The sequence below is a fragment of the Aquarana catesbeiana genome, linkage group LG09 (assembly GCF_042186555.1).
Source record: "Aquarana catesbeiana isolate 2022-GZ linkage group LG09, ASM4218655v1, whole genome shotgun sequence".
NCBI lineage: Eukaryota > Metazoa > Chordata > Amphibia > Anura > Ranidae > Aquarana > Aquarana catesbeiana.
This window is the reverse complement of record NC_133332.1, coordinates 241,098,817-241,126,670: the sequence shown is the minus strand read 5'-3', so window position 1 is coordinate 241,126,670 and position 27,854 is coordinate 241,098,817. Positions and strand designations below refer to the sequence as shown.

Sequence of the window (27,854 nt, the reverse complement as noted above, 5' to 3'; positions counted from 1 at the left end):
CTTATTAAGAGCCTATTGACACTGTCTATCCATTGCTTCTTGGTGGGCACTCGTGGAGTGATCCACCACTGAGCAATTAATTTCCTTGCCATGTATAACAGTCGGATGAGCGCTATGCGGGTGGGTGGTGGTATCGACTCGTCATCTATTCCTCCTAATATACATGTTACTGGGGTTCTCTCAAGAGGTATCATAAATATTTCTGTTATTGTGTCTAGTACATCCTTCCAGTACCTAAATAATTTGGGGCACTTCCAGATCATATGGAGTAAGTCTCCATGATCACGTTCACATTTTGGGCACATGGGAGAATCTCTAATTCCCCACTTATATAGTTGAAGGGGAGTTCTATATGCTCTGTGAAGTAAATAGAGGTGTGAGATTTTCTGAGATGCAGATAGAGAGACCAAGGGGGCGTTCACCAAGCATACATCCCAACTATCTTCGTCCATTGCCCCTATGTCCTCCTCCCAGCGCTGTCTACATGGTAGTCTAGAGGAGTCTTGTATTCGCGTGATAAGGGTATTGTAGCAGCGGGATATCATCCCCTTTTTATTTTCTTCCATGAAAACTTCCTGAACAATCGGATGTTCTGTGTGGTGGATCCTGACAGTTCTGCTCTGGGTTTGTAAAGCATGTCGCAATTGGAGATACTTATAAAAATTGTTATGTGGGATCTCAAACTCCATTTGAATCTGTTGGAATGATTTGAGGGTATTATCTTGGTATAGTTGTGAAATAAATTTGATACCTGCGTCCTCCCAGTTCTTAAAACCTTTTAATTTTTGTATTTCCTTAAATTGTCTGTTTTTCCAAAGAGGTGTGCAGGACAAAAAACCTGTAACGCCCAATAATTTTTTTACAAAAGACCATAGCATGATCAACAATTTAACCGTAGGGGCCTCAGGGTCCAGATGTAAGAACCCCGCCTCCAAGCTTGCCAGTGCTGAATAATCATTTTCGTCCCCTAATGTAAGCATCCGAATCGGGTCTGTGGGATCCAATAGGCCCCATCCTCCCAGCTGTTGCAGTTGGGATGCCAAGTAGTACATTCTGGGATGAGGAACAGCAAGTCCTCCCTCCTCCTTGCCATATTGTAATGTGGATAATTTTATCCTTGCTATCTTTTTCCTCCAAATAAGCTCCCTAAATTGGGTTTCTATCCTATCGAACCATCTCTTAGGTATCCATACTGGGGAATTATTAAAAATATATAGTAGTTGCGGCGCCCAAACCATTTTAATAAGGTTAACTCTCCCAGCCACTGACAAGGGTAATTTACACCAAGCTCTGCTTTTTTCCTGGAATTTAGTCAAAAGGGGCGCCAGGTTCTGATCAATATAGGTGGCCGGGTTCGATGTCACCTGAATCCCTAGGTAGCGAAATGAGCTCACCTGTTGTATCATTTCTGCACCCAGGGGTAGTGGAGTATTCAGGGGGTCAAGTGGCATCAACACCGACTTGTCCCAATTGATGGAGAAGCCTGATAGTTCCCCAAAATCCTTTATGAGGGACATGACCGTTTGTAATGTATCTTTTGTGTCTCCTAAGTACAGCAGGGTATCGTCTGCATACATGGATACCACATCTTTATTTCTTCCTCTCTGAAAACCCACTATTCTTGAGTCCCCTCTAATTTTGGCCCCCAAGGGCTCTAAGGCCAGGGCAAACAGCAGGGGCGACAATGGGCACCCCTGCCTAGTGCCCCTAAATAGAGGAAAGGGTTCTGAAAGCTCCCCATTAATTCGGATCCTGGCAGTGGGTGTGGCATACAGAAGCTGTATCCAGCGGATAAAGGTGTCCCCTAGTCCCATACTCCGTAATGTCTTCCACAGATAAGGCCACTCGACACTGTCGAAGGCCTTAGCTGCATCTAGTGAAAAAATTGCCCTATTGCCTGGGTTGTCCACTGGGAGTTGTAAATTCAGAAATAGCCGCCTTATATTTTGGGCCGTGGATCTCGTGGGTATGAACCCAGATTGGTCTCTGTGTACTATTTTATGGATTACCTTGGCTAACCTGTTTGCTAACATCCGAGCCAGCAACTTAATATCGGATGTGAGCAATGATATGGGCCTATAAGAGCCAGGGGAGTTCGCATCTTTACCCGGTTTTAGGAGGACAACAATGATTGCCTCGTTCATCGAGTTTGGTAGGGAACCTTCCACTAGTGCCTCATTATAAACTTTTAATAATGTGGGGAGCATAGAGTCAGCATAGCGTTTATATACCTCTGACGGGAGACCATCCATGCCTGGTGATTTGTTATTTTTGGTTTGGGATAAGGCAAGATCTAGTTCTTCTGCCGTTAAAGGGGCATTAAGCATGGTCCTATCTTCTATCGGGAGATTGGGGAGCTCACAACCTCCTAGAAAATCTTCTATTGCACTGACAGTGGGCGTCACTTTGGAGGAGTAGAGATTGGCATAAAAATCACTAAAGACTTTCAGGATATCAGAGGTAGAGGTTTTCAAAGACCCCTGCTCATCACTAATGGCTGGAATAAGAGAGGATGATTGCTGAGACCTTGCCATTACTGCAAGCATATGTCCAGTTGTCTCCCCCTCCTCAAAGTGTGATTGTTGCAGAAAAAAGCGTTTATTTTCCGCTAACTGCAGTGCTAGTTGGCCCGACATTGTCTGCGCGCTTAACCATGCTCTTTTGGTATCTTCCGTGGGGTCATTAGTGTAGGTGTTTTCAGTCTCGGTGACCATATTCCGTACCAGCAATTCCCAGGCCTTGGTGTCAGTCTTAATCTGTGAGATTGTTTTAATAAGCTGCCCTCTCAAAAAGGCCTTCGCTGCATCCCAGACCACCCCCAACTTGGCAGTGCCAGTATTATCCTGTATAAACAGCCTGAGTGCTGTATGTATAGGGTCAGGTTCAGCAAACAGCGAAAGCCAGAAGGGATTAAGCTTCCAGACTGGGCGCCTGATCTTATTTGGCAGTGAAATGGTCACCCAGAAGGCAGAATGATCAGAGATATTCCTATCTGCATATCCTGATTCCAAAACCAGTTGTAGCATCTTATAATTTCCCAAACCCAAATCTATTCTAGACAATCCGGCATGGGAGGCCGAGTAGCAGGAGTATTTTTTGTCCTCAGGATGTTTGCACCTCCACACATCTATCAATCCTATTTCTTCAAGCATTTTAGCAAAAGGAGTTTTACCTTGTATCTGACATGTATTAGCAATAGGTATAGGTAGTTTATCCTTAATAGTGTTTAAAAAATTATTATAGTCTCCCATTGCCAACAAGGGTACTTCTGGGTATTGGGCCATGAAACTTGCCAGATGTTTAACTATCTCGGAGGTATATGGTGGGGGAATGTAAATACTAGCAACAATACATTTTAGGTTTGAGATTGTGCATAGAAGAAATATATATCTGCCATCTGTGTCTATGCATTTTTGTATACAGTTGAATTGAACATCCCTCCTGATCAAGATACTTGTTCCTCTAGAATAGGTGGAGTGGGTTGCATGAAACTGGGCCACATACAATCGTGGGTTGAGGCTGGGGGTAGGGTCCGCCGAGAAGTGAGTCTCCTGCAGGCAGACCACCCCCGCACCCAACGACTTGAGATGCCCGAGGACCGCCATCCATTTGATTGGATTACCCAGCCCTCTGACATTCCACGTCACGACTGTCAACTTAGCCATCCCCATTTCACTTTAGAGACATTAGTCAGTCTAATATAACCCTTAGTAGCACCTACAGGTTGTATATCAGTATGATACCAATGACATAAAAGAAAAACCATATCAAACTTAATTTCCCTCTTCTGGAGACAGTTAGGCATCCGTAGACATGGAGTCAGAATACAAAACAAAAAAAAATTTTCCAATATGTTAGGGTATAAGCACAGAAAAAAATAAACTTTTAGCTTAAGATATATTGCTCTGTATGGCATAACTCTAAAGAGTGGTAATTCACCCAACTGTAACAGTTGCATTGTTAACTTTTCCTCCACACAACAGGTGTGGGGGGGGTAAAAGCCTTGAAAACTCCCGGTTAACCAACAGGTCAGTTCTTGCAGGGGTTTTACAGAAGCGGCAGGCACGTAATCCTTCCTTGCTTGTAATCAACAAAAAGGGGGGGTGGGGTGGATAAAAAATGAAGAAGAATGAGGGGAAGGGGGAAAAAAGCAAGAAGGGAAGGTTGAAATAAACAGGACTCCTCATCCGCCTAAGCAACGGATATGGGTGCAGGGACTGTCCACATTTATCTGCAAACTCGGGTCTTGAGGCCCGCATCCGGCTCAGGCGCCCTCCCCAAAAAGGGGGGAGAGAGATAAAAAAAAGGGGGGGGGAAAGGAGGCTGGATCCCATCAGTCCAACACCAACACAAGGCATATCACTTAGGGGGGAACATCTCTTTGCGGTCTAGCAGCTTTAAGGGCTCTGTCTTCTCTATCCAGCCACTGAGCCGCCATATCCGGCCGGTCAAAAAAGCGGGTTTCTCCGAGTGCGACTACCCGTAGGCGGGCAGGATACAACATGGCATAGGGTAGATTCAGATCTCTCAATCTTCTCTTGACATCCATGAACTTTGCTCGCTGTTTCTGGAGTTCAGCCGAGAAATCCGGGAATAGAGATATCTTGGAGTTTTCCATAGCTAGTTTGCCTCCCATGGTTCTGGCCTTGGCAAGGATGACATCTCTATCCTTGTAGTTGAGAAGTTTAAAGAGAAAGGCGCGAGGATGATTGCCAGGTGGTAGTGGGCGAGATGGCACTCTGTGCGCCCTCTCAACCGCAAATAGTGGAGAGAAAGCATCCTTTCCAAATGTGTTGAGAAGCCATTGCTCAATGAAGGTGACCGGGTCTTTACCCTCTATTCTTTCTGGGAATCCCAGTGCGCGTACATTATTGCGGCGCATGCGGTTTTCTAAATCATCCAAACGAGCTGCGTGCTGGTCTACTAAGTGACAATTATACTTTAAGTCCCTCTGCATGGGTACAAGATCATCTTCCATCACACTGACCCTGCTCTCTATTGCAGCTGTGCGCTCTCTCAGTTTCTGCATGTCCTGTCTCACATAGGATATCTCAGCTTTGACTCCTTTAACTTCATCCGTCAGATGTGATATGGATTTGTTGCATATAGTCACTGCTGAGAGTATGTCTCTGAGAGTGGGTTCAGTATTATCCACTGGCATACTTAGTGTCTGGGTGTCCTGACATGTGTGTGGTGCTGTACTCACTGTGGCCCAGTCTGCAGGGGATCCAGTGCCATCCTCCAGTGGGATAGTGTTGTCTAACTCCAGCTGGCCTCCCTCCTCTTCACTGAGGTCGGATGCGGGTGAGGATGGCTCTTTGGAAGTTTTGTTGCCAAACAGGAGTCTCTGAGCGGTCTCCTTGTATTTCTCCTTCTGTGATCTCTGTGGCAGAGCGCCATCTTGGGCCTGAGTCACAGGCGGGCCGGCGCCTTCTTTGCCCCGTTTTGGCATGTTAATCAGCCGCGGATCGAACGACGATATGGACCGGACTAGTCACCAGTAGTGTGCGGTTCCGATCGGGGATGTTATCGGGTCAGATGGGTAATCCGCAGGATTAATTACAGGATTCTCGGCGGAGCAGAGGAGAAGTGCGTCCTGCTACATGCGCTGCCTGGCCACGCCCCCATAAAGATACTTCTTAGAATTTTTTGAGATAGGACTACCAAATGTTATTTATTTGAATGATTTATTTTATAAAGAATGCAGGGCCCAGGAGTGCGCTACATAGAGAATGCAGGGCCCAGGAGTGCTCTACATAGAGAATGCAGGGCCCAGGAGTGCGCTACATAAAGAATGCAGGGCCCAGGAGTGTACTACATAAAGAATGCAGGGCCCAGGAGTGTGCTACATAAGGAATGCAGGGCTCAGCAGTGCCCATCTATGCAGCCTCACCAAGGGCCATCAATGCAGCCTGACCAGTGCCCATCTATGCAGCCTCACCAGTACCCATCTATGCAGCCTCACCAGTGCCCATCTATGCAGCCTCACCAGTGCCCAGCAATGCAGCCTCATGTGTGCCCAGCAATGCAGCCTCAACTGTGTCAAGTAGTGCAGCCTCACCAGTGTCCATTAATGCAGCCTTACCAGTGCCCAGCAAAGCAGCCTGACCAGTGCCCAGCAATGCAGCCTCACCAGTGTCCATCTATGCAGCCTCACCTGTGCCCAGCAATGCAGCCTCACCTGTGTCCAGAAATGCAGCCTCATCTGTGCCCAGCAATGCAGCCTCAACTGTGCCAAGTAATGCAGCCTCACCAGTGCCCATTAATGCACCCTTACCAGTGCCCAGCAAAGCAGCCTGACCAGTGCCCAGCAATGCAGCCTCACCAGTGTCCATCTATGCAGCCTCACCAGTGCGCAGGAATGCAGCCTCACCAGTGCACATGAATGCGGCCTCACCAGTGCTCAGCAATGCAGCCTCACCAGTGCCCAGCAATGCAGCCTCACCAGTGTCCATCTATGCAGCCTCACCTGTGCCCAGCAATGCAGCCTCACCTGTGCCCAGCAATTCAGCCTCACCTGTGCCCAGCAATGCAGCCTCACCAGCGCCCAGTAATGCAGCCTCACCAGTGCCCATCAATGCAGCCTTACCAGTGCCCATCAATGCAGCCTAAATGTGCCCAGGAATGCAGCCTCACTTGTGCCCAGGAATGAAGCCTCACCTGTGACCAGCAATGCAGCCTCACCAGTGCCCAGCAATGCAGCCTCATCTGTGCCCAGCAATGCAGCCTCAACTGTGCCAAGTAATGCAGCCTCACCAGTGCCCATTAATGCACCCTTACCAGTGCCCAGCAAAGCAGCCTGACCAGTGCCCAGCAATGCAGCCTCACCAGTGTCCATCTATGCAGCCTCACCAGTGCGCAGGAATGCAGCCTCACCAGTGCACATGAATGCGGCCTCACCAGTGCTCAGCAATGCAGCCTCACCAGTGCCCAGCAATGCAGCCTCACCAGTGTCCATCTATGCAGCCTCACCTGTGCCCAGCAATGCAGCCTCACCTGTGCCCAGCAATGCAGCCTCACCTGTGCCCAGCAATGCAGCCTCACCAGCGCCCAGTAATGCAGCCTCACCAGTGCCCATCAATGCAGCCTTACCAGTGCCCATCAATGCAGCCTATATGTGCCCAGGAATGCAGCCTCACCTGTGACCAGCAATGCAGCCTCACCAGTGCCCAGCAATGTAGCCTGACCTTTTTATTTAATGTTTTTTGAATTTTATGGTGTGCTTTTTTATGCATATGTAAAAACCGTGTATGAATGTATGCACGTGTGTGTACATGCATGTGTGTACGTACATGTGCATTCTATCACTACAAGGTGTGTGAAAATTTGTGGCATACACATGGATCACCCTATATGTATTGCAGCTGATTCTCTTTTTTGGATAATTGCCTGCGGTCAATTAAGACAATCAATGGGTGGAGCCTATAATCTTCAGAGCTATTATTTATTTCAAAGTTTTATGTCTGTAATGTGGTTATGACTAAGGCCTTATAAGCTGAAACGCGTCAACTGACTTGATCTGCATTTGTTCACTGTGGCTATTCGATAAAATGAAGACATTTTAAGAGCAACAACCGGAGTGCGGATCATTTTTTCTACAGCCTGACTTGTGCCTAGGAATGCAGCCTCAACAGTGCCCAGAAATGCAGCCTCCCCTGTGCCCAGGAATGCAGCCTCACCTGTGCCCAGAAATGCAGCCTCATCAGTGCCCAGGAATGCAGCTTCACCTGTGCCCAGGAATGCAGCCTCACCTGTGCCTAGCAATGGAGCCTCACCTGTGCCCAGCAATGGAGCCTCACCAGTGCTCATCAATGCAGCCTCACCTTTGTCCAGCAATGTGGCCTCACCTGTGCTCAAGAATGCAACCTCTCCTGTGCCCAGCAATGTAGCCTCACCTGTGCCCAGGAATGCAGCCTCACCAGTGCCCAGGAATGCAGCCTCATCTGTGCCATGAATGCAGCCTCACCTGTGCCCAGAAATGCAGCCTCACCAGTGCCGGGGATCAGAGAGGAGGGGAAGAGGAGAGCCAGCCAGATCGTTACATAGGCCGGCATCTCCCACTGTGTGTGCTTTAATTTTAATCCCTGCTCACCCGCCGTCACACAAGTCCCGCCTCTTGGATCAGCTCCCACCCACCTTCTGGCATTGGATAAGTGTGCTGTCTGTCAAAGGAGCCATACCAGGAGGCAGGACTTAAAATTAAAGCTGACACAGCGGGAGACACTGGTCTGACACCCCCCAGTGTGGCACCCAGGGCGGACCACCCCCCTCCCCCGCCTCAGCACCCGCCCTGCAATTCGGGGACAAATCTGGGGACAGACGGGCTCCGAGGACAGTGTCCTTAGTCCGGGGATGTCTGGTCACCCTATCCTAATGTAGCTGTACCCCCGTAGGGGCTGCTAAATGATGTGGCCCACCTGTCACCCTGCCCAGCCCAGCATTCACTTCCCAATACCTTGGAGACAATGAACAGTTCATATGTTTTTTGGGTCTTTGTTGTATTTTATTGAAGGAATTTAACTTGGATGGGTAAGGGAATTTATAGGATGCCCAGTGGAATGAAAAATTGACTGACTGTACAGCAATCAGTTGGGGTGACTATATATATTTGATTACTCCAGTCTCCTCCAGCACATCACTTTCTTGCAAACTGTTACTCTCTCTCTCCAGCACATCACTTACTTCTCAGGCACAGCTAGCACATGTTTAGGCCCAACACTGGCTCAGCCAGGCCTAAGCAACTTGCCCTTTGCAGGCAGGGGCCCCTTTAATGTAGCAAAAATAGGATTAGGAAGTCTTTAGTGCTAGCTGTCCTATGGTGGACTACTGCTCCCAGTCAGCCCTCTTCAGGCCCTGCCAGCCCTCCTGGCTGCAGCTGCCCGACTCCACTGCCCTTTGCAATCCTCACTGGCTCCACACCCAGCTCTGACTGTTTCCTCTCAGTCCTCTTTGGCATGCCTCTCCAGTCCTCCCGACTGCCCATGTCACTCACTAGCCCTCCTGGCTTTAACTAGTGGTTCTCTCCTGAAGACTTGCCCAGCAGTACTAGCTCCTGCTGTGCTCTCTGACGCCTCTCTGTGCCTCCTGTTTGGATCCTTCACAAGTTCTTGAACGACTTTGTGATGCACCCGAGACCCAGGCCAAAGGTCACCCCTAAGACTGGGGAGCTCCCTCAAGGGCCCCGACAGCCTAGTACTCCATCTTCAGTTCTTCCACCCGACAACTCCTCCCCAGATGGGCTGACTCCAGGTATTTCAAGGAGGCCTGCCCCCTGCCAATCCTAGTTGGGGATTGGTCAGGGCTCCCTGAGACATCCCAGACAGCTCCACCACTCTTCCCCTCCTCTCTTCCAGAATCCTCCAGAAGAAAGAGGGAGGTGACCGTGGAGTGATGCTGTCTGTGAGTCACAGCTGCTACTCTGTGCCACTCCCAGCCCACACATATCAAAACAAACACGCCTAGCTTCCAGCTGGGCCTGCCTAAATTTGCCTGTACTACAAAAATCCTAACTTCTAGCACCTACCCAAGTAGAGGGCGCTACACTAAATCTTGTGGACAGCCTTCCCAGAAGAGTTGAAGCTTTTATAGCTGCAAAGGGTGGGCCAACTCAATATTGAACTCTACTGGGATTCCATTAAGACTGGGATGCCATTAAAGTGTTCATGTGCGCAGAGGTGTATTTAGGTTTTGTGCTGCCCTAGGCCTGACTAAACTTGTGCACCCCCTCATTTAAATTTGACCCACCCCTTCCTGTCAATGCCATGCCCCTTCCTGTTTAAGACCCGCCCTGTCATCTGTAAACCACATCAAAGCAGCCTCGTCGGTGCCCATCAATGAAGCCTCGTCAGTGCCCATCAATGCAGCCTCATCAGTGCCCATCAATGCAGCCTCATCAGTGCCCAGCAAAGCTGCCTCATCAGTGCCCATCAAAGCAGCCTCATCAGTGCCCATCAATGCAGCCTCGTCAGTGCCCATCAATGCAGCCTCCTCAGTGCCCACAAAGTCAGTGTGAACTGAGCCTAAGCCTAGGTTCACATTGGAGCAATTTGTCATGCGATTTGAGAGATCAAATCGCATGAAACGTCGCAGGCTATTGGAGGCAATGGCACTGTTCCAATCGGTGCGACACTGATTTTGCAGCGTCGCACCGATTTGCAAAAGTAGTTTCTGTACTACTTTGGCCGATTTCAGGTGCGACTTCAATCGACATCTGGGAATGAAGCCACAGAAATGTCTATCAAGTAGCACCTGAAATCGCGCTGACCTTGCTACTTTGAAATCGTGCTACTTCAAGTGAAGTAGCGCGATTTCAAAGTAGCATCAATGTGAACCAGGGCTTAGAGATACAAGTAGCTATGAAAGGTTAACCACATATACAAGCAGACACTAAGGTGTTAAATGCCATTGATTGCAGAAGCACCAGACTGCAGATATTCAGCTGTAAAGAGTTAACCATATACAGGGCTTTTTTTCAGGGGGAACTTGGTGGAACTCGGTTCCACCACCTCTGGCTCAGACCCTTTGGTGCCTGCTCACCACAATCACTTGTAAACACAGAAGTCTGGTTTCTGTGTTTACAAATGACAGCTCTGCATTCTGTGTGTAACCCCCATGAACTCTGTATTCTGTATGTAATGCAATCCTGATATTTAATGCCCCTTTAAGACCCTTCTACTGTTTGTGAAATATGACTATACCCACTATTTGATGTGATTTGTAGGGTGTGTGTGGGTGGAGGGGTTTTGGGGGGTCATGAGTTCCAGCACCTATTGTTTGAGAAAAAAAGCCCTGACCATATATGTAAGCAGCAGTGTACAGCATGTGTCCATTGAAACAGAGTAGTAAAGCACAGCAAGGACACAGAGGGTTAATTATCAGAGAGTCCTATTTCAGATAACAGGGAGATGATAGGAGAAACAAAGTCAGAGCAGAGAAAAGCCCTGTGGGAGGTTTTCAAGAAGAGACAGTGAAGAGGATCAGGATTTTACTCTCACCCTCCAGGATATGCAGACTGTAGCTGAGTCTGCTCACTGAAGACACAATCCGAGCGATCCTGGAATCACAACACCGGCTGACAAGTTCTCTCTCTCTCCTGTCTGTGCAGAGGGGAAGGGGAGGGGGAGGGGGAGGGGGGAACTGTGAGCACACACTGTGTGTGCTCCATCTAAGAGATGCTCGGCCAGCAAATTCCTGCAGTGAATGGACTGACTCGGAAGGCAGAAGGGGGGCTTTTTTCGTGCGGAGGGGGGCGGCCCCCACAAAGTGCCGCCCTAGGCCTGGGCCTTGTTGGCCTAGGCCAAAATACAGCACTGTGTGTGCGGGTAAAGGCAGGCGTCCCAATGCTTTTGGTAATATAGTGTAGATTGAGATTCTATACAGTTGTGCTCTAAAGTCTGCATACCCTGACAGAAATTGTGAAATTTTAGCATTAAAAAAAACTCTTTTATTTAAGGATAGCAATCACGTGAAGTCAATTATTGTCACATAGTTTTTTGGATCCTTTTTAAATCACAATGATAACAGAAATCACCCAAATGGCCATGATAAAAAGTTTACATACCCTAGAATGTTTGGCCTTGGTACAGACACAGAAGGTGGCACACACAGGCTAAAATGGCAATAAAGGTTCATTTCACACATTTGTGGTTTTTTAAATCACAAGTAGTGTCTGTGTATAAATAGTCAATGAGTTTATTAGCTCTCACATGGATGCACTAAGCAGGCTAGACAATGAGCCATGAGGAGGTAGAAAAGAACTGTCAAAAGACCTGCGTAGCAACATAATGAAACTTTACAAAGATGGAAAAGGATATAAAAAGATATCCAAAGCCTTCAATATGCAAGTCAGTACTGTTTAATCACTTAATAAGAAGTGGAAAATTTAGGGATCTCTTGATACCAAGCCAAGGTCAGATAGATCAAGAAATATTTCAGCCACAACTGCCACAGGAACTGTTCAGGATACAAAGAAAAACCCACAGGTACAATCAGGAGAAATACAAGTTGCTCTGGAAAAAAGATGCTGTAGTTGTTTTTAACCACTTCAGCCCCGGAAGAATTTACCCCCTTCCTGACCAGAGCGTTTTTTGCGATTTGGCACTGCGTCGCTTTAACTGACAATTGCGTGGTCGTGCGACGTGGCTCCCAAACAAAATTGACGTCCTTTTTTTCCCACAAATAGAGCTTTCTTTTGGTGGTATTTGATCACCTCTGCGGTTTTTATTTTTTGTGCTATAAACAAAAAAATAGCGACAATTTTGAAAAAAACGCATTATTTTTTACTTTTTGCTATAATAAATATCCCCAAAAAATATTTAAAAAACATTTTTTTCCTCAGTTTAGGCCGACACATATTCTTCATATTTTTGGTAAAAAAAAATGCAATAAGCGTTTATTGAAAGTTATAGCGTCTACAAAATAGGGGATAGTTTTATGGCATTTTTATTTATAATTTTTTTTTTACTAGTAATGGCGGCGATCAGCGATTTTTATTGTGACTGCGACATTATGGCGGACACATCAGACATTTTTGACACATTTTTGGGACCATTTGGGACCATTGTCATTTATACAGCAATCAGTGCTATACAAATGCACTGATTCCTGTGTAAATGACACTGGCAGTGAAGGGGTTAACCACTAGGTGGCAGTGTAAGGGTTACGTATGCCATGGGGAGTGTTTCTAACTGTGGGGGGCGTGGCTACGTGTGACATCTCACTGATCTCTGCTCCCGTTCTGCCTCTCCGTGAGGCGATCGCGGGTATCCCCGCGGCGATTGAGTCCGCGGGACCCGCGACCCGACTCACGGAGCTCCCGGCCAGCGTGCACGCAATGGCACGTCGGCAAATTTAAAGGGACGTACGGGTACGCCCATTTGCCCAGCCGTGCCATTCTGCCAACGTACATCGGCGTGCGCTGGTCGGGAACCGGTTACCCACTTCAGCCCCAGAAGAATTTACCTCCTTCCTGACCGGGCCATTTTTTGCGATACTGCACTGTGTCGCTTTAACTGACAAATGCTTTCTTTTGGTGGTATCTGATCACCTCTGCGGTTTTTATTTTTTGCGCTATAAACAAAAAAAGAGCGACAATTTTGAAAAAAACCCCAATATTTTTTACTTTTTGCTATAATAAATATCCCCAAAAATGTTTTTAAAAATCAAATTTCTTCAACAGTTTTGGTCAATATATATTCTTCTACATATTTTTGGTAATAAAAATCACAATAAGCTTATATTGATGATTTGAGCAAAAGTTATAGCATCTGCAAACATTTTTATGGCATTTTTTTATTATTATTTTTTTTTTACTAGTAATGGCGGTGATCTGAGATTTTTATCGGGACTGCGACATTGTGGCGGACAGATCGGACACTTTTGACACATTTTTGAGACCATTGACATTTATACAGTGATCAGTGAAATAAAAATGCACTGATTACTGTGTAAATGTCACTGGCAGGGAAGGGGTTAACACTAGGGGGCGATCAAGGTGTTAACTGTGTTCCAACTGTAGGGGGAAGGAACTGACTAGAGGAGAAGACAGATCGTTGTTCCTAGCTAGTAGGAACACACGATCTGTCTCTCCTCACAGAACAGGGATGTGTGTGTTTACACACACACATCCCTGTTCTGGTTTTCGTGCTTGCGATCTTGCGTGCCTGCTATCCCTGCTTAAAGGGCCAACGTACAGCTACGACGGCTCGCAGCAACGTGACGACCTGCCACAGTATAATGATGGCGGCTGGTCGGCAAGCGGTTAAGAAGCACAATACGATGATACTTGAACAAAAAAGAGCTGCATGGTCAAGTTGCCAGAAAGAAGCCTTTACTGTACAAGTTCCACAAAAAAAGCCTGGTTACAATATGCCCAAAAACACCTTGACATGCCTCATTGGCTTTTTTTGTGGCATTGGCTCAGTAAAGGCTTCCTTCTGGCAGCTCAACCATGCAGCTATTTTCTGTTCAAGTATCATTGAATTGTGCTCCTTAAAAACAACCACACCATGTTTTTGGAGAGCAGCCTGTGTTTCTCCTGCGGTCACCTGTGGGTTTTTCTTTGTATCCTGAGCAATTCTTCCACCAGTTGTGGCTGCAATCTTTCTTGGTCTACCTGACCTTGGCTTGGTATCAAAAGAGTCCCTAATTTTAGACTTTTTTTAAGTGATTGAACAGTACTGACTGCCATATTCAAGGCTTTGGATATCTTTGTATATCCTTTTCCATCTTTGTAAAGTTTCATTACCTTGTTACGCAGGTCTTTTGACTGTTCTTTTCTACCTCCTCATGGCTGTGTCTAGCCTGCTTAGTGCATCCATGTGAGAGCTAACAAACTTCATTATGTCACAGTACATGTTAGTATTCATGGTTCCCTCAATGAACTGTAGTTCCCCAGTGCCGGCAGCACTCATGCAGCTCCAGGCCATGACACTCCCACTAGACATGTGCACAACAAAAAATTTAGTTTAGTTTAGTTTAGTTTCGTCTTGTTTCCGTGGATTCGTAACGATTCGTAATTTCGTAATACGCGAGGGTTCATATTCGGACTCGTTCGTATTTTCGTAATTGTTGTATTTTCGTTAAATTTTTAACGATATAATTCGTAATTCCGTTAGTCTTGCAATTCGTAATTTCATAAAACATGGTTCGATTCGGAGTCATTCGTATTTTCGTTGTTACTGAATGATTCGTAATTCTGTCTAATTTTATTTGATTCGAAATTCGTAATTTTGTGTCATTTTTGTTCTATTCGGTACGCTTCTCGTAATTTAGTAATTGTTACTTTTGTGGGATTGCCTTATGCTTTCTTTCCCGTTGATTCGTAGTTTCGTAACATTGTTTTGTTTTTGTTGATTCGAGTCTACTAGCGTGCTTCGAATGGATTCGTACATTCGTAAATACATCGCGGTCATTAGTAATCTCTCGTATTTTAGTTTCGTTTTCATTTTCAACACGCGGCTAGCCAGCTAATTAGCCTCCGCCCCTGTACACCATTTTGAGAGGGTGTACTGTGCATTGGTAGGGTGAGGTGTGGGAGCTGGGAGGAGCAGAGAGAAGAGAGTGAGATCGTTGTTTTGGTAGTTGTTTTTGTGTGGTTTGGTAGTTGTTGTTGCAATTACTATTAGAATGTCTGGGAGTGAGAATGGACGTGTGAGTCGTCTAGTGAGTGAGAATGTTGGTGTTAGTGAGTGTGTTGGTATGAGAGTTTTTGCTGTGACTGCGAGTGGAGGGGAGCGGAGGAGTGGAGTAAGGGACTCAGGGGAGAGGAGTGGAGGGGAGCGGAGGAGTGGAGGAGGGGACTCAGGGGAGAGGAGTGGAGGGGAGCAGAGGAGTGGAGGGGAGCGGAGGAGTGGAGGAGGGGACTCATGGCAGAGGAGGCGTGAAGGGGAGAGGAGGCGTGTAGGGGAGGAGAGGCGTGGAGGGGAGGGGAGGCGTGGAGGGGAGGGGAGGCGTGGAGGGGAGGGGCGAGGCGGGGAAGAGAGGTGTGGAGGGGAGGAGAAAAGAGGAGGGGATGGGAGGCGTAGAGGGAAAAGGAGGCGTGGAGGGGAGAAGAGGCATGGAGGGGAGAGGCGTAGAGGGGAGGAGAGGCGTATAGGGGAGAGTATTGTTGAGGAGAGGAGGAGTGGAGGGGAGGAGAGGCATGGAGGGGAGAGTATTGTTGGGGAGAGGAGGAGTGGAGGGGAGGAGAGGCATGGAGGGGAGAGTATTGTTGGGGAGAGGAGGAGTGGAGGGGAGAGGCGTGGAGGTGAACGGAGGCCTGTAGTGGAGCCAAGGCCTGGAAGAGAGTGTGGAGGTGGAGTGGAGCGGAAGCATGGCCAAAAACGGAGACATGTGTCCCCCACTACATCAGAGAGTGCGGACTCAGACATGCAGCAACCCCACCAAAGCAAGCGACAAAGATCAAGGGGGCCTATATTTACCCAAGAGGAGAATGCTGCATTGGTTGCTGCAGTCCTAAGAGAAAAAGTGACACTCTTCTGCCAAACCGTGCCAACATCCGAGAAAGCAGCAGGCTGGGGACGAGTCCGGGACTCCGTGAATGTGGTCTCCAAGTATCGCAGGCCCACCACTGGCGTCAGACACAGGTAATTATTCCAATAATCTTTCACACTGGGGCGGTGGGGACGTCGGCGGTAAAACAGCGCTATTTTTAGCGCTGCTTTACCGTCGTTATTGCAGCGGTATTCGGCCGCCAGCGTTGCGGTTTTAACCGAAAAAGGGTTAAAACCGCTCGTATAGCGCGGCTATAGACGCGGTATTGCCGCGGTATTGGCGCAGTATAGCCGCGCTGTCCCATTGATTTCAATGGGCAGGAGCGGTGAAGGAGCGGTGAATACACCGCTCCTTCACCGCTCCAAAGTTGCGGCTTGCAGGAGTTTTTTTCTTCTCCTGCCAGCGCACCGCTTCAGTGTGAAAGCCCGACAGCAGCGGCTGTTTCGGGTCGGTTTGCAGGCGGTATTTTTAGCGCAATAATGCCTGCAAACCGCCCCAGTGTGAAAGGGCTCTTAGAACACACATTTGTAAAAAATACACAGTGTAATAGTCAATAAAAATTAACAGTTCTACTTTACAAAACTATTTATTTGGCACGGCCACATACAGAAGAGAACATTAACATACATGGAAATATTGTAACATAAAAAACCATCACTGTGTGAAACGACAGGTTGCTTTTCAAAAAAATAAATCAGTTTGGTTTCTATTTTATGTAACTAATAATGTTTATTTTTAATGTGCAGATTCTATGACTGTCGGGCAGCAGTCATCAAAAAGCTGAAGAAGCGTCTACGGGGAGAGCATATTAGGGGAAAGCCTGTTGAGTTACGTGAGTGGGAGGTAAAGCTGAAAGATGGCCTTGGCCTTCTGGCAGAGGATGTCCCTGGAGTCAGCAGCAGGGGTCCACATCAAAGAGCTGTTGGTGAGTAAAATGAAATATATCATTATATATTGCTGTTATATGGTTGTTTCAAGCTCACTATTATTTGTTATGACTATGCATGTGAAACTTACGTTTTTCTTTACATACATGTTTTCCAGATCGAGAAACATCATCTGTAGAGCGATCAGCTCCAAGTCCATCCCATCGACATTCTGGTGAGTACCTAACACAAAGACAAAGGATGTATAATTAATGATAAACTTCTATTTAAAGTGGTGTTCCATCCTAAAAAAAAAAAGTCACGATTGTGCCTAAAAAAAAAATAAAAAAATACATTTGGATATTTTTTTTTTACTTACCTCTAAATGCCTGTTGCTAGGGGGTCCCTCGTAATCTGCCTCTTCCAGTGCCTGGGCTGGTGACATCACTTCCCCCTCGGCACAGGAAGGGCTCAGCTCTGCTCCCTCCCTCCTGTCAATCATCTGGGACCCATTACAGGTCCCAGGTGACTGAGCGGCCAATCACGGCGCGCTTCGCCGCTCGCGCATGCGCAGTGGGTGCAAGGCAGTGAAGCCACAGCCCGGCGCCCACAGTTGCAATGCCGGCGCCACTGAACGGAGGGGGAGACGAGTGGGGCTTCGATCCCCCGCATCGCTGGACCCAGGGACAGGTAAGTGTCCAATTAAAAGTCAGCAGCTGCAGTATTTGTAGCTGCTGACTTTTAATTTTTTTTTTTGACTGGCCCTCCTCTTTAACATTTAAAGCAGGCATCACTAAATGGCGGACTGTGGGCCAGATGTGGACCAAGTCACTGTGCCACTTGGAACGCCACAATCCAGCCATTTAGGTGACGGTTCTGTCTGCCTCCCTCTGCCGCTGTCACTATCGCAGAAATGCTGAAAATAACTTCACAAGTTAAACAGCAGGTGATTGGTTGCTATGCGGCCCTAGCAACCAATCAACTGCTGGTTAACTTCAGCAGCACCTCCTGCTCCCACCCATTATTCAGTGCTGCTGTGTCTCCGGCTCTGTGTGCCCAAATAAGGTAGGATGGGGCAGCGCTGCAGGGGGGATGTGAAAGTGTCAAAGGTGCAGAGGCTGTGTAATGTGATGGGGGCCAAATATGCAGGGGGCTGTGTAATGTGAAGGGGGCCAGAGGTGCCGAGGCTGTGATGTGAAGGAGGGTCGAGTTGCAGGGGGGTTAGGATGCAAAGGGGGAGGGCAGAGGACACAGGTGTACTCAGGTGCTATGAAGGTGGGGGAGAAGATACCATTGTGAAGGGTGTTCAGATCAGAACACTACTGTCATGGGGAAACTAAAACAACCATGGGATTGTGTAATAAAAGAGGGGGGTGTACTATAAAAGGGCAGGCTATTCACCAAAATGTTAATTGGTCAATTTGCCAAGAAATATATCATCTCATCTGTTTTAACACATCATCAACTTCAGATTAGATTAGATTTTAACATTTCCAGTGCAAATTAAATCGGTAGTAAACCACGGAAGAAAAAAAAAACACCTGCAAGACAATAACATAATGTGCTAGTATGCATCGCATACTAGCACATTATAAAATAAACGAGGCCCCAGCAGCCCAACCTGGCCAGCGCTATGACACGTTGCCTCGCCTTCTCTTCCGGGCATCGACGCTGTGTGTGGCTGGAGGCGCTATGGGGTCTCTCCCACGCATGTGTGTGGGAGTCCAGTTTCCAGCGAGGTGCTTTGATTTTTCTGAACCGTCCGGCGTCCGCCGGCCCTTCAGAGCGCATGCACCGCCACTGACGTCAGCGGCTGCATCCGAGGTGGATATTTCCTAAACCGTACAGGTTTAGGGGATATTCATATTACCTACAGGTAAGCTTTATTATAGGATTACCTGTAGGTAAAAAAATGACAAAGTGGGGTATGCAATCCACTTTAATTCACCTCAGTGCACTTTTTTACGCTTTGATTATAAAATATGTTGTTGTCGTCCAACATATACCAGGCAAAAATAATAAATAAAGCTGTTGACTTTATCTTGAACATTACCTTGACTCTTGTCTTTTCTTCCGTCTTTAACAGAAAGCCCGATCCGTATCCCGGACTCTCCAGAAGCATCAACTGGCAGGAAGCAGCGGACCATTACGCCTCAGGGTAAGTAGTGGAATCTGGAAAGAAACAGGACACACCATCATCATCATTCATCTATGTCCATGATATTATATACACACAGGCATTATCATCTAATACACATTATTATTATTAAGGTCCATTTTCAAATTCATATGACACCTCATACCTTCAGAACACGACTGTGAAGGGGAAACTGTGAAGTGAAGGGGGGGAACTGAGGATACTGAAGTAAGCATGGGATTGTGTAAAAAAAGAGGGGGGTATAGTATAGTATATGTAAACAAAACATTCATTGTTCAATTTGTTCAATTTGCCAAAAAATATCACATCTGTTTTAACACATTAGCAACTTTAGATTTTACAGTTCCAGTGCAAATTAAAGCGGCTTTAAACCACAGAAGAAAAAAAAAAGAAACTTGCAAGACAATGGCATAATGTGCTAGTATGCATCGCATAATAATAGCACATTATGAATTTCTATGAAATACCTTAGAACGAGGCCCCTGCAGGCCGACCCGGTCAGCGCTGAGCGGGCTGACACGTTGCCTCACCGTCTCTTCCGCGGTTGCGGGCTCTGGCGCTTCTGAGTGGCCGGAGCTGCAATGAGGTCTCTCCCACGCATGTGCGTGGGAGTCCTTTTACTGGTGAAGAGGTTTGATTTTTCTGCAGGGTCCAGCGGACCTTCAGAGCACATGCCCCACCGCTGGCCTCAGCGGCTGCATCTGAGGAGGATATCTCTTAAATAATATTCATTTTACGTACCGGTAAGCCTTATCACCTGTAGTGTTAAAATGACAAAGTAGGGTATACAATCCACTTTAATTCACCTCAGTGCACTTTTTTTGTGAGTACAGACAGAGTATTAGCTCGAAGCCCAAACATAAAAAAAACAACGTAGTGCTAGCATGATTAGGAGCATAGGGAAGCCGGGCAAGTCGGGATAAAAACATGTTGTCAGACAACATGGGGCTGCAGGGGATTGGGCAGACAGCGTGGAGGAGGGACTGCAAAAAGCCAGGAGTGTGGGGGAGACAAGGTGAAACCAGACATCCTAGGAGTACACAAGGAGGAGAAGCATTCCTGCCCGCCCTCCCTCCCTACATCGGCTTGGTTCCTTCTATGCTTACTTTTTTGTTGTATTGGTTGTTTTTGTTTATTTTACAGGGTACGTTCGGTTGGGTCTTTGGAGGTATTTTAAAATAACTTGCTGTGCTCAGATGATTGGGACCCATCTAAGGTATGGGTCCCCGGTGGAATGCCAGTTATGGTGGATTAACTGGTAGTTACAATGGTGTATCTGCAGAATGTGGTTCGTCCTCCGAGTCGGTGCAGAGCGGTAGGGAGGGACCATGGAAGTAGTTTACACAGATACAAGGGAAACATTTTTGATACTTTGCCTCCAAAGGATCGTCAACCAAAAGAAAACAGACATTTTACTTCGTTCTTTGTGTCAGTATATTTTTGGGCAATTACAGTTGGGCCAATAAGTTAGGAATACAGTAATTTATGACACAAGGAGTCAGGATACATCTGGGGTACCTTTTATTTATAATGCTTTGATGTTGTAGTACAACTTATAACAGGCAAAAATAAATAGCGCTGTTGACTTAACTTTATCTGGAACATTACCTTGACTCTTTTCTTCCATCTTTAACAGAAAGCCCCAGCCGTATCCCTCCAGCGTCATCTGGGAGAAAACAGCGGCCCAATACTCCTCAGGGTAAGTACACAAGCTGCCAATATAAAGAAACAGGACACACCATAATCATCTACACATTACACACAGTCATTATTATCCCCTTCCCGCCGAGCGTACGCAGATGTGCAGCCTAGACTTTCAGGGGTTATACCGGGAAGATGCCCGCAGCTGCAGGCATCATCCCGTTACTGTTTTGTAGAGCGGGCGATCGGCTTTCCAAGTATAACAACCGATGCGGCTAAAAGCTGCTCGGCTGTTATACCGGAGGAGCGAGAGGGGACTCCCCCCCCCCCCTCCCGCCGCCTCCTGCTGCTCTTACCAGGCCTCCCGATCCACCGGAAGGCCGATCACCAATCCGCCATCTCAGCTACTGCCGGCTGCTGACAGTCTGGAACGAAGCTGAGAGCGGCTTCGTTCCATTCTTCTAATTGTAAATGCGGAAGCGACGTCATGACCTCACTTCCCGTCTACTCGGTTGCCAGTGGCGCCTGTTTTAAAAAAAATATACAGTATTCAGAATTGCCCAAAATGGCGATCTGAATACTGTGAAGTGCAAAGGAGGGATCGGGGGTCTAAAAGACCCCCGATCCCTCCATAAAGAGTACCTGTCACCACCTATTACTGTCACAAGGGATGTTTACATCCCTTGTGACAGCAATAAAAGTCATCCAAAAATTTAAAGCGCCCCTGTCCCCGCGAGCTCGCTCACTAAAAAACGCATACGGAAGTTGCGCCCGCACATGTTAATGGTGGTTAAATCGCACATGTGAGGTATCGCCGCGATCGTCACAGCGAGATAAATAACTCTAGCATTAGGCCTCCTCTGTAACTCTAACCTGGTAACCGTAAAAAAAAATTAAAGAGTCGCCTATAGAGATTTTTAGGTACCGTAGTTTGTCACCATTCCACGAGTGCGTGCAATTAAAAAGCGTGGCATGTTTGGTATTTATTTACTCGGCATAACATCATCTTTCACATTATACCAAAAAATTGGGCTAACTTTACTGTTTTTTTCTTTTTTAAATTCATGAAAGTGTCCCTTTTACCAAAAAAATGTTGTGTTAAACACCGCTGCACAAATACCGTGTGATAACAAATATTGCAACAATCACCATTTTATCCTCTAGATTCTCTGCAAAAAAATATATATAATGTTTGGAGGCTCTAAGTAATTTTATAGCAAAAAAATACGGACTTTAACTTGTAAACACCAAATGTCAAAAATAGGCTTAGTCATGAAAGGGTTAACATATAAAAGATATTACCATCCATTTTCATACACACAACTCATACTTCAATCACTTCACCATGAAATCATACAGTGAAGTGTTGTGTTTTAAAGTAGTAAACAATGAAGTGGATTTACACAAAATTACAGTGCAAAATGTGGTGCAGCTCTGTAGAGAAATCAATCAGCTTCCAGATTTTTTTGGGAAAGCCTAATTAAACAAGCTAAAGTTAGAAGCTGATTGGTTTCTGCATAGCTTCACCAGAGTTAGCACTGTGTCCAGTGTTAGTAAATCAACCCTAATGTTTGTATGTGTAACCTAGAATTGTTTATGAATGCTATCGTCAACATTTGCTATCTCTTCTATTTTAGATCAACAAGACCAGCCAGAGGGGAGAGCGCAGTGCAGCCCGCACTCGCCTGTCCTTATTTTGGAGGGTATAGAGCTGCAGAATGAGCCAGAATTGAGACCTGCTATGTCACAGACTCCTGCCTTCTCCCCATGGCCAGAGGAGGAGGTCAGGGGCCAAAGTTCAGGCATGCTGCTGCCACCATGTACTGCTGCTCCCAGTGTGCATGTACTGCAGTCGCCACCTCCTGTCCGGGTGCCAACTGCACCGGGCTTAACTGCACAAATTGAGAGGCTCCTTAGTGAAGTGAGGAGATTGACAACTGAAAATCGAAGGCAGTCACGGGACATGAGAAGGCTTACCCGAACCATACATCTCATAGGCAGACAGCAAATGGACCATTTTGAATTGTTGTTGAGCCGGGTACACCAACAACACAACCAGGCAATGGAGCATTTGAGACTCTCATTGATGGAAGCAATTTCCAGGCACAATGCTCCATTGCCTGGGAGCTCGTCTGTTAGTACAGAAAGCAGCAGAGAACCCTCTCCTTCTGAAAACTGAGGGTTAGTTCTTCCTCTGCCCCAGGACCCAAAGCAGCTCAGTTCACCGTTTTGTTTAGAGTTGTATATATATATATATATATATATATATATATATATATATATATATATATATATATATATATATATATATATATGTATACGTGTTAACATACATGTTATTTTTCTACGTTTGTTTGTGCAAATAAATGCAAATAATTTTTGCCAAATAAAAGCATACTTTAGTGCCTTTATTTCGATTATTATGTGATATTTTACACTTTATTACATATCTGGTTGCTTATTGCTTGATAATAACACACATGCTATCACACATGGTAATCATCAACTTAAAAAGAACATCTTTGCCAGTTGTCACCAACAACTTAATTTAGATTTAGCTAGGTATTATACTGGCTCGCTGACCTTACTATTCTCTTTTTATTTCCGCATCATTATATGTTCTAGTTCAAAGTTACAGTAACAGAAATGGAAAAAGTATTAGTAATGAATACTAATACTATTTCCATTTCTGCTACAGGAACTTTGGACTACAACATATAATGATCTGGAAAAGTGTATAAGTGTTCAGTATACAGCTTTCTTGATTTTAGGTTTGAAATGAACATGCATGCATCACTTGAGATTCCCTCTATGTAGGGATGCACTGATACCGATATTGGATACGAGCAATTTTTGATCTGTATTCGTCAATAACAAATGACTGCCAATCAAGAATCTGGGAGGCCTGGCTTCCTGATAAACTGTGAAGCTGGCGTCACACTCAGTACCTGGATGCACCTGAATGGTCTTTGGTATTGAAGACGAGTACAGAGAAATAATTACTAGTATCCAATACTGCTATTGTGCATCCCTACATACATGTTTGCCGTTATTTTTACATCCTAAAAGATGTGTATGGTTAATGCGTACCTGTGAAGTCTTCAACTTGTATGTGTCTGTCATGATGAAGTCTCATCCAGTCATTCCAGTGGTACTTACACTACATTGGCAAATAAAACAAGAGTTACATAAATGAATGGAAATCAATGATGGATGGGGGAGTATGTGGGCAGTTGAGCAACTCACCTATTTCTGACTCACGGCAACGCGATAACAGTCTTTCCTTCCTTGTTGTGGATGATGACTTTCCAGAGTGCCAACTTACAAGTGCCATGTTGCCAACAATGTGGCCTGGAAATTGCATGAATATCTTGGTGAACTGGATATATTAGCAGCAAAAAACTTTTTGCCACGATGTAGGTGCCATTAGAGGGTTGAACGAAAAAACATTTTGGTGGTGGGGGTATAGGAGACTCGTAGTACCATTGTAGGCCTTCATTTTCATGTGTCTGTATGTATATTAGCATAGCAGCAGACTCAGTATCACCACTATTTCCACCACCAGTACTACAAGTATAGGAGTGAGCAAGCAACAGCCAGGTTGGCAAGATGCATAACACAACAACCAAAACTACAACATTTTTAACTTAATAAATACAAATCCAGCAGCTTGAGCCAGTTTTGACACCTGTCAAGGTACTGAAACCCCGAGAGAAGGCAATCCTCCAAGGTGCTGTTTGCACTCATGCATGGTCTGTGCTTTCCTGATATATTGCATGACCATGTGCGCAGTCGCACTGCCAAACGGTTTGCCTTTCCCCTTCATGGTGTTGCTTATACCAAACTTAAAGGGAATGCGTTTGTGTTCCAGTGTCCTAAGTATTGGAGATTTGAGAAGAAGGCAAGGGGAGTGGAAACAACAGGAGTTAGGAGGACTTTTAGCAGGTAAGTTTCACGAACTGAATGTTTTAAAGTTTTAATTTATATGTACAAAAGATACAGCTGTCCCATTTATTTTTTATGATACTAAATGACACAGTTGTCTCAAAAGGACAACTATTTAAGTTAGACTACCAGATCAGTAGCTAACCTTGGACAGGAAAATGGCAGGGCAGGAGGTATGAGGTGGGACTTAGTAGGGGATCATTCCATGCCAAATCATCACAAACCAAATGGAACTTTGTTTTCAACCTGACCATCTCAGTTGTTCATTATATTTTTGATAGGATGGTATAGGGTCAGACATGGAGTAACTAACTACCATATTTAAGCCCTCACATAAATGGTCAGGATGGGATATCTGATGATTTCTGGCATGGAATGAGGACCTTAGGGGAGACGTGGGACTCGGTCAGGTGGAGAATTCGAAATTATGTTAACATGGATGAGTTTTTTTATTCAGCATCAAACTCAAGAGCAGGGTAACCAAGCTTTGGCAGGTTGACTTTTAAAAAAGCCATTTGCTCTAAGAGCTGGGGGAGCAATTGTGAGCGCTGAGGGCATAAAATATTTCCTGTTACAGAAAACACCCGCTCACTCTGGACCGTGGTTGAGGGACAGGAAAGAAGCTCCTGGGCTACCGAGGACAAAGCAGGCCACACACCCTTCTTCTCATCCCAAAAACTTAAGGGATCTGTACTGGGGGGCAAAGGAGGTTCTGCTAGGTAAGCCCTAACTATGTCACCAGCACTTTTTTCTTTTCTAGGGGGCTGTTTAGTGGGTCCCACAAAACTGTCAAGTGCCTCAGCCCAAAAGACTGATGCTCTGGAGGAGTGAGCACTGGCAGCAGTGCTGCTAGTATTAGCTAACAGAGTATCATCAGACATCTCCAGCTCATCTTCTTCTCCCTCCTCTAACTGTATTCCCATTTGCCTTTCCCTCTCACGTACCCTCTCTATCAATATATCCCGCCAGGTGGTGAGAGTATTTTTCCTGAGTGCTATTTTGCCTTTTATTCTGGGGTCACAAATTGTGGCTAACATGAACTCGGGGCGAGGGTCGATGAGCTCTTTTATGCGCCAACTGAGTTGCTCCTTCAGTCTCCTCAGAAGGGCATCAACTTCTGCAAGTATTTTGCCACCAGGCCATCTTTCCCTATTGGAAAGGAAGGAATCTATTTTATTAGAAAGGTGTGCAAAGAGGGGAACCACTTCTGCCAGGCTAGCACTCTCTTTGCTTAAATTGTCAGTGACATCCTCAAAAGGCCTGAGCACTGTGACAACTTGGTCAATCATGACCCAGTCCTCCCTGCCTAGTGGTCTGGCAATACCAATAAAATGTTCACATGACATTGCATGAATTGCCCTCTGTTGCTCGAGTATACGCTCTAGCATATGTAAGGTAGAGTTCCACCTCGTTCCAACATCCTGTTTGAGGCAGTGCTCCACAAGACCTGCCTTTCTCTGTTCCTGCCTGAGAAGGTGGCTATCCTTCACACTACGGTGGAAGTGACCAGCAATTTTCCGGCACGACTCTAAAAGTGCTGCTAACCTTCCACTGTTAGTATTATCATCAAGAGCACACCTAACAACTAGATGCAGGATGTGTGCACAGCAGCGCACACCAACAAACCTTCCATCACGGATAGCCTTTGTCATGTTAGCTCCACCATCACTGACAACAAATCCCATTTTGACGTTCGTGCCTGCCTGTTCCCCTAGCCACTTCCCTATCATTTTCTGAAGTGCATTTAGAATATTGTGTGATGTGTGCTGCTGATCCATCACCTCAGCATGGAGGAGGAAGGAGTGCAATCCTGTCTTGTGCACTGTGGCAGTGGCCACAGCGCTTGAGGTTTTTCTTGACCTTGGAGTTTTTTTTGGTGTTGGTTGTACATCTTGTGACACATTGGGCTGCCACCAATGGGCAGTCAAGGACAGGAAGGCATGCTGGCCACTTGTAGCACTCCATAAATCAGTTGTAAAGTGAACTGATTGGCCAGCAGCCTTCCCCAGCAAATCCTTCAAAACCCCAACACATGACCGGTACAGTGAGGGCACTACCATTCTACTGAATGTGGTGCGTGAAGGGACCTGATATTGTGGTGCCACAGCCTGCATCAGCTGCTTGAAGGGCTCCCCTTCCACAAAATTGAAAGAAGCCCCCCCAACAGCTATAAGTTGTCCGATGAGGCGCGTAATTTTACGGGATTGCTGTTTTGACATACCCCGGTAATGTACCCCTCCAAAATGTTCTATAGTGGGCTGTATGGATGTCTTTACCATTTTAGTATGATGACCTGCAGCTGCAGAAGTAGCTGTGACTTTGACACTGCTGCTGGTAATGGTGGTGGTAGATGGGGGAGCCACACCCATTTCTTCCCTCAGCACCACTGGCCTGTGGTGGGTAAGCATGTGTTGCTTCATCCCAGAGTTCGTGAGATGACCCAACAGTCTCCCACGGCTTACTTCTCTGCCGCATAGTTTACATGCAGCTGTGCGGCCATCACCAACTGTCACGAAATGCTCCCAAATTTTTGAACGACGGGTGCTGCCACTGTGTGGTGAAGATTTTTTTGAGAGCGTTTCCTCTTCAGCTGCAGATGCTGAAGCAAGTTGCTTCATTTGGGTTGTAGCCTGGCCTGTGCACTCTGCTATGCTGCTGTGTTTTTGAGATAAAACGGGAGGTGGCCTCATGTCAGGGATAGTAAAGGAGGTTACTTGACCAACAGTTTTGCTGGCAGCTCTAATGTTAATGGGAGACTCAACCGGAACAGGAGAGACAGGTGCCACCGGTGCTGTTCTTTCAGGGGAATACAACAGTGGGGAATCACATTTAATATGGGAAGAATATTCTATCTCATCAATATTTGGTTCCTGATCGAGATTAAAAGGTAGGGTATAATCTGAATCTTCCACGTTTATGAAGGAGGATTTATCACCATCAGATGTTGGAGGGTCCTGCTGAATTCCCGTTTCTCTCGGATAGCTAATGGGAAATGTGCCTAAAAAATCGCCCTCATTACTTGTATGACCTGCAGATGTCATTTTTTCAGTGGTGATGGTGGTGCCAATGTGAGTGGTGATGGTGGAACTATGAGCACGCAAAATGTCTTGCTCATATTCTATTATTTCACGTTTAGGCTGCTTAAATGGATCAGAATGAAAAGTATGTGTTGGTGGTACTGTCAGGCCTTTCCTGTAAAAAATACTTGGTGTCACCACATTTCCCAAAGTGCCCATAGCGGAGGTGGTGGT

General features: G+C 46.2%; 1 protein-coding gene across 1 annotated transcript; it reads right to left on the bottom strand.

The window, feature by feature from the left end:
- Window positions 1-16,560: 16,560 nt before the first annotated feature.
- LOC141108438 (zinc finger BED domain-containing protein 4-like) lies at window positions 16,561-26,914 on the bottom strand. The gene is made up of 5 exons (XM_073600041.1): window positions 23,749-26,914; window positions 20,626-20,729; window positions 18,913-19,031; window positions 17,011-17,102; window positions 16,561-16,912 (listed from the first exon to the last, which is right to left on the bottom strand). The coding sequence occupies exon 1, from the start codon at window positions 26,880-26,882 to the stop codon at window positions 25,053-25,055; it is 1,830 nt and encodes a 609-aa protein (XP_073456142.1). The 5' UTR covers window positions 26,883-26,914; the 3' UTR covers window positions 16,561-16,912; window positions 17,011-17,102; window positions 18,913-19,031; window positions 20,626-20,729; window positions 23,749-25,052.
- Window positions 26,915-27,854: the final 940 nt, after the last annotated feature.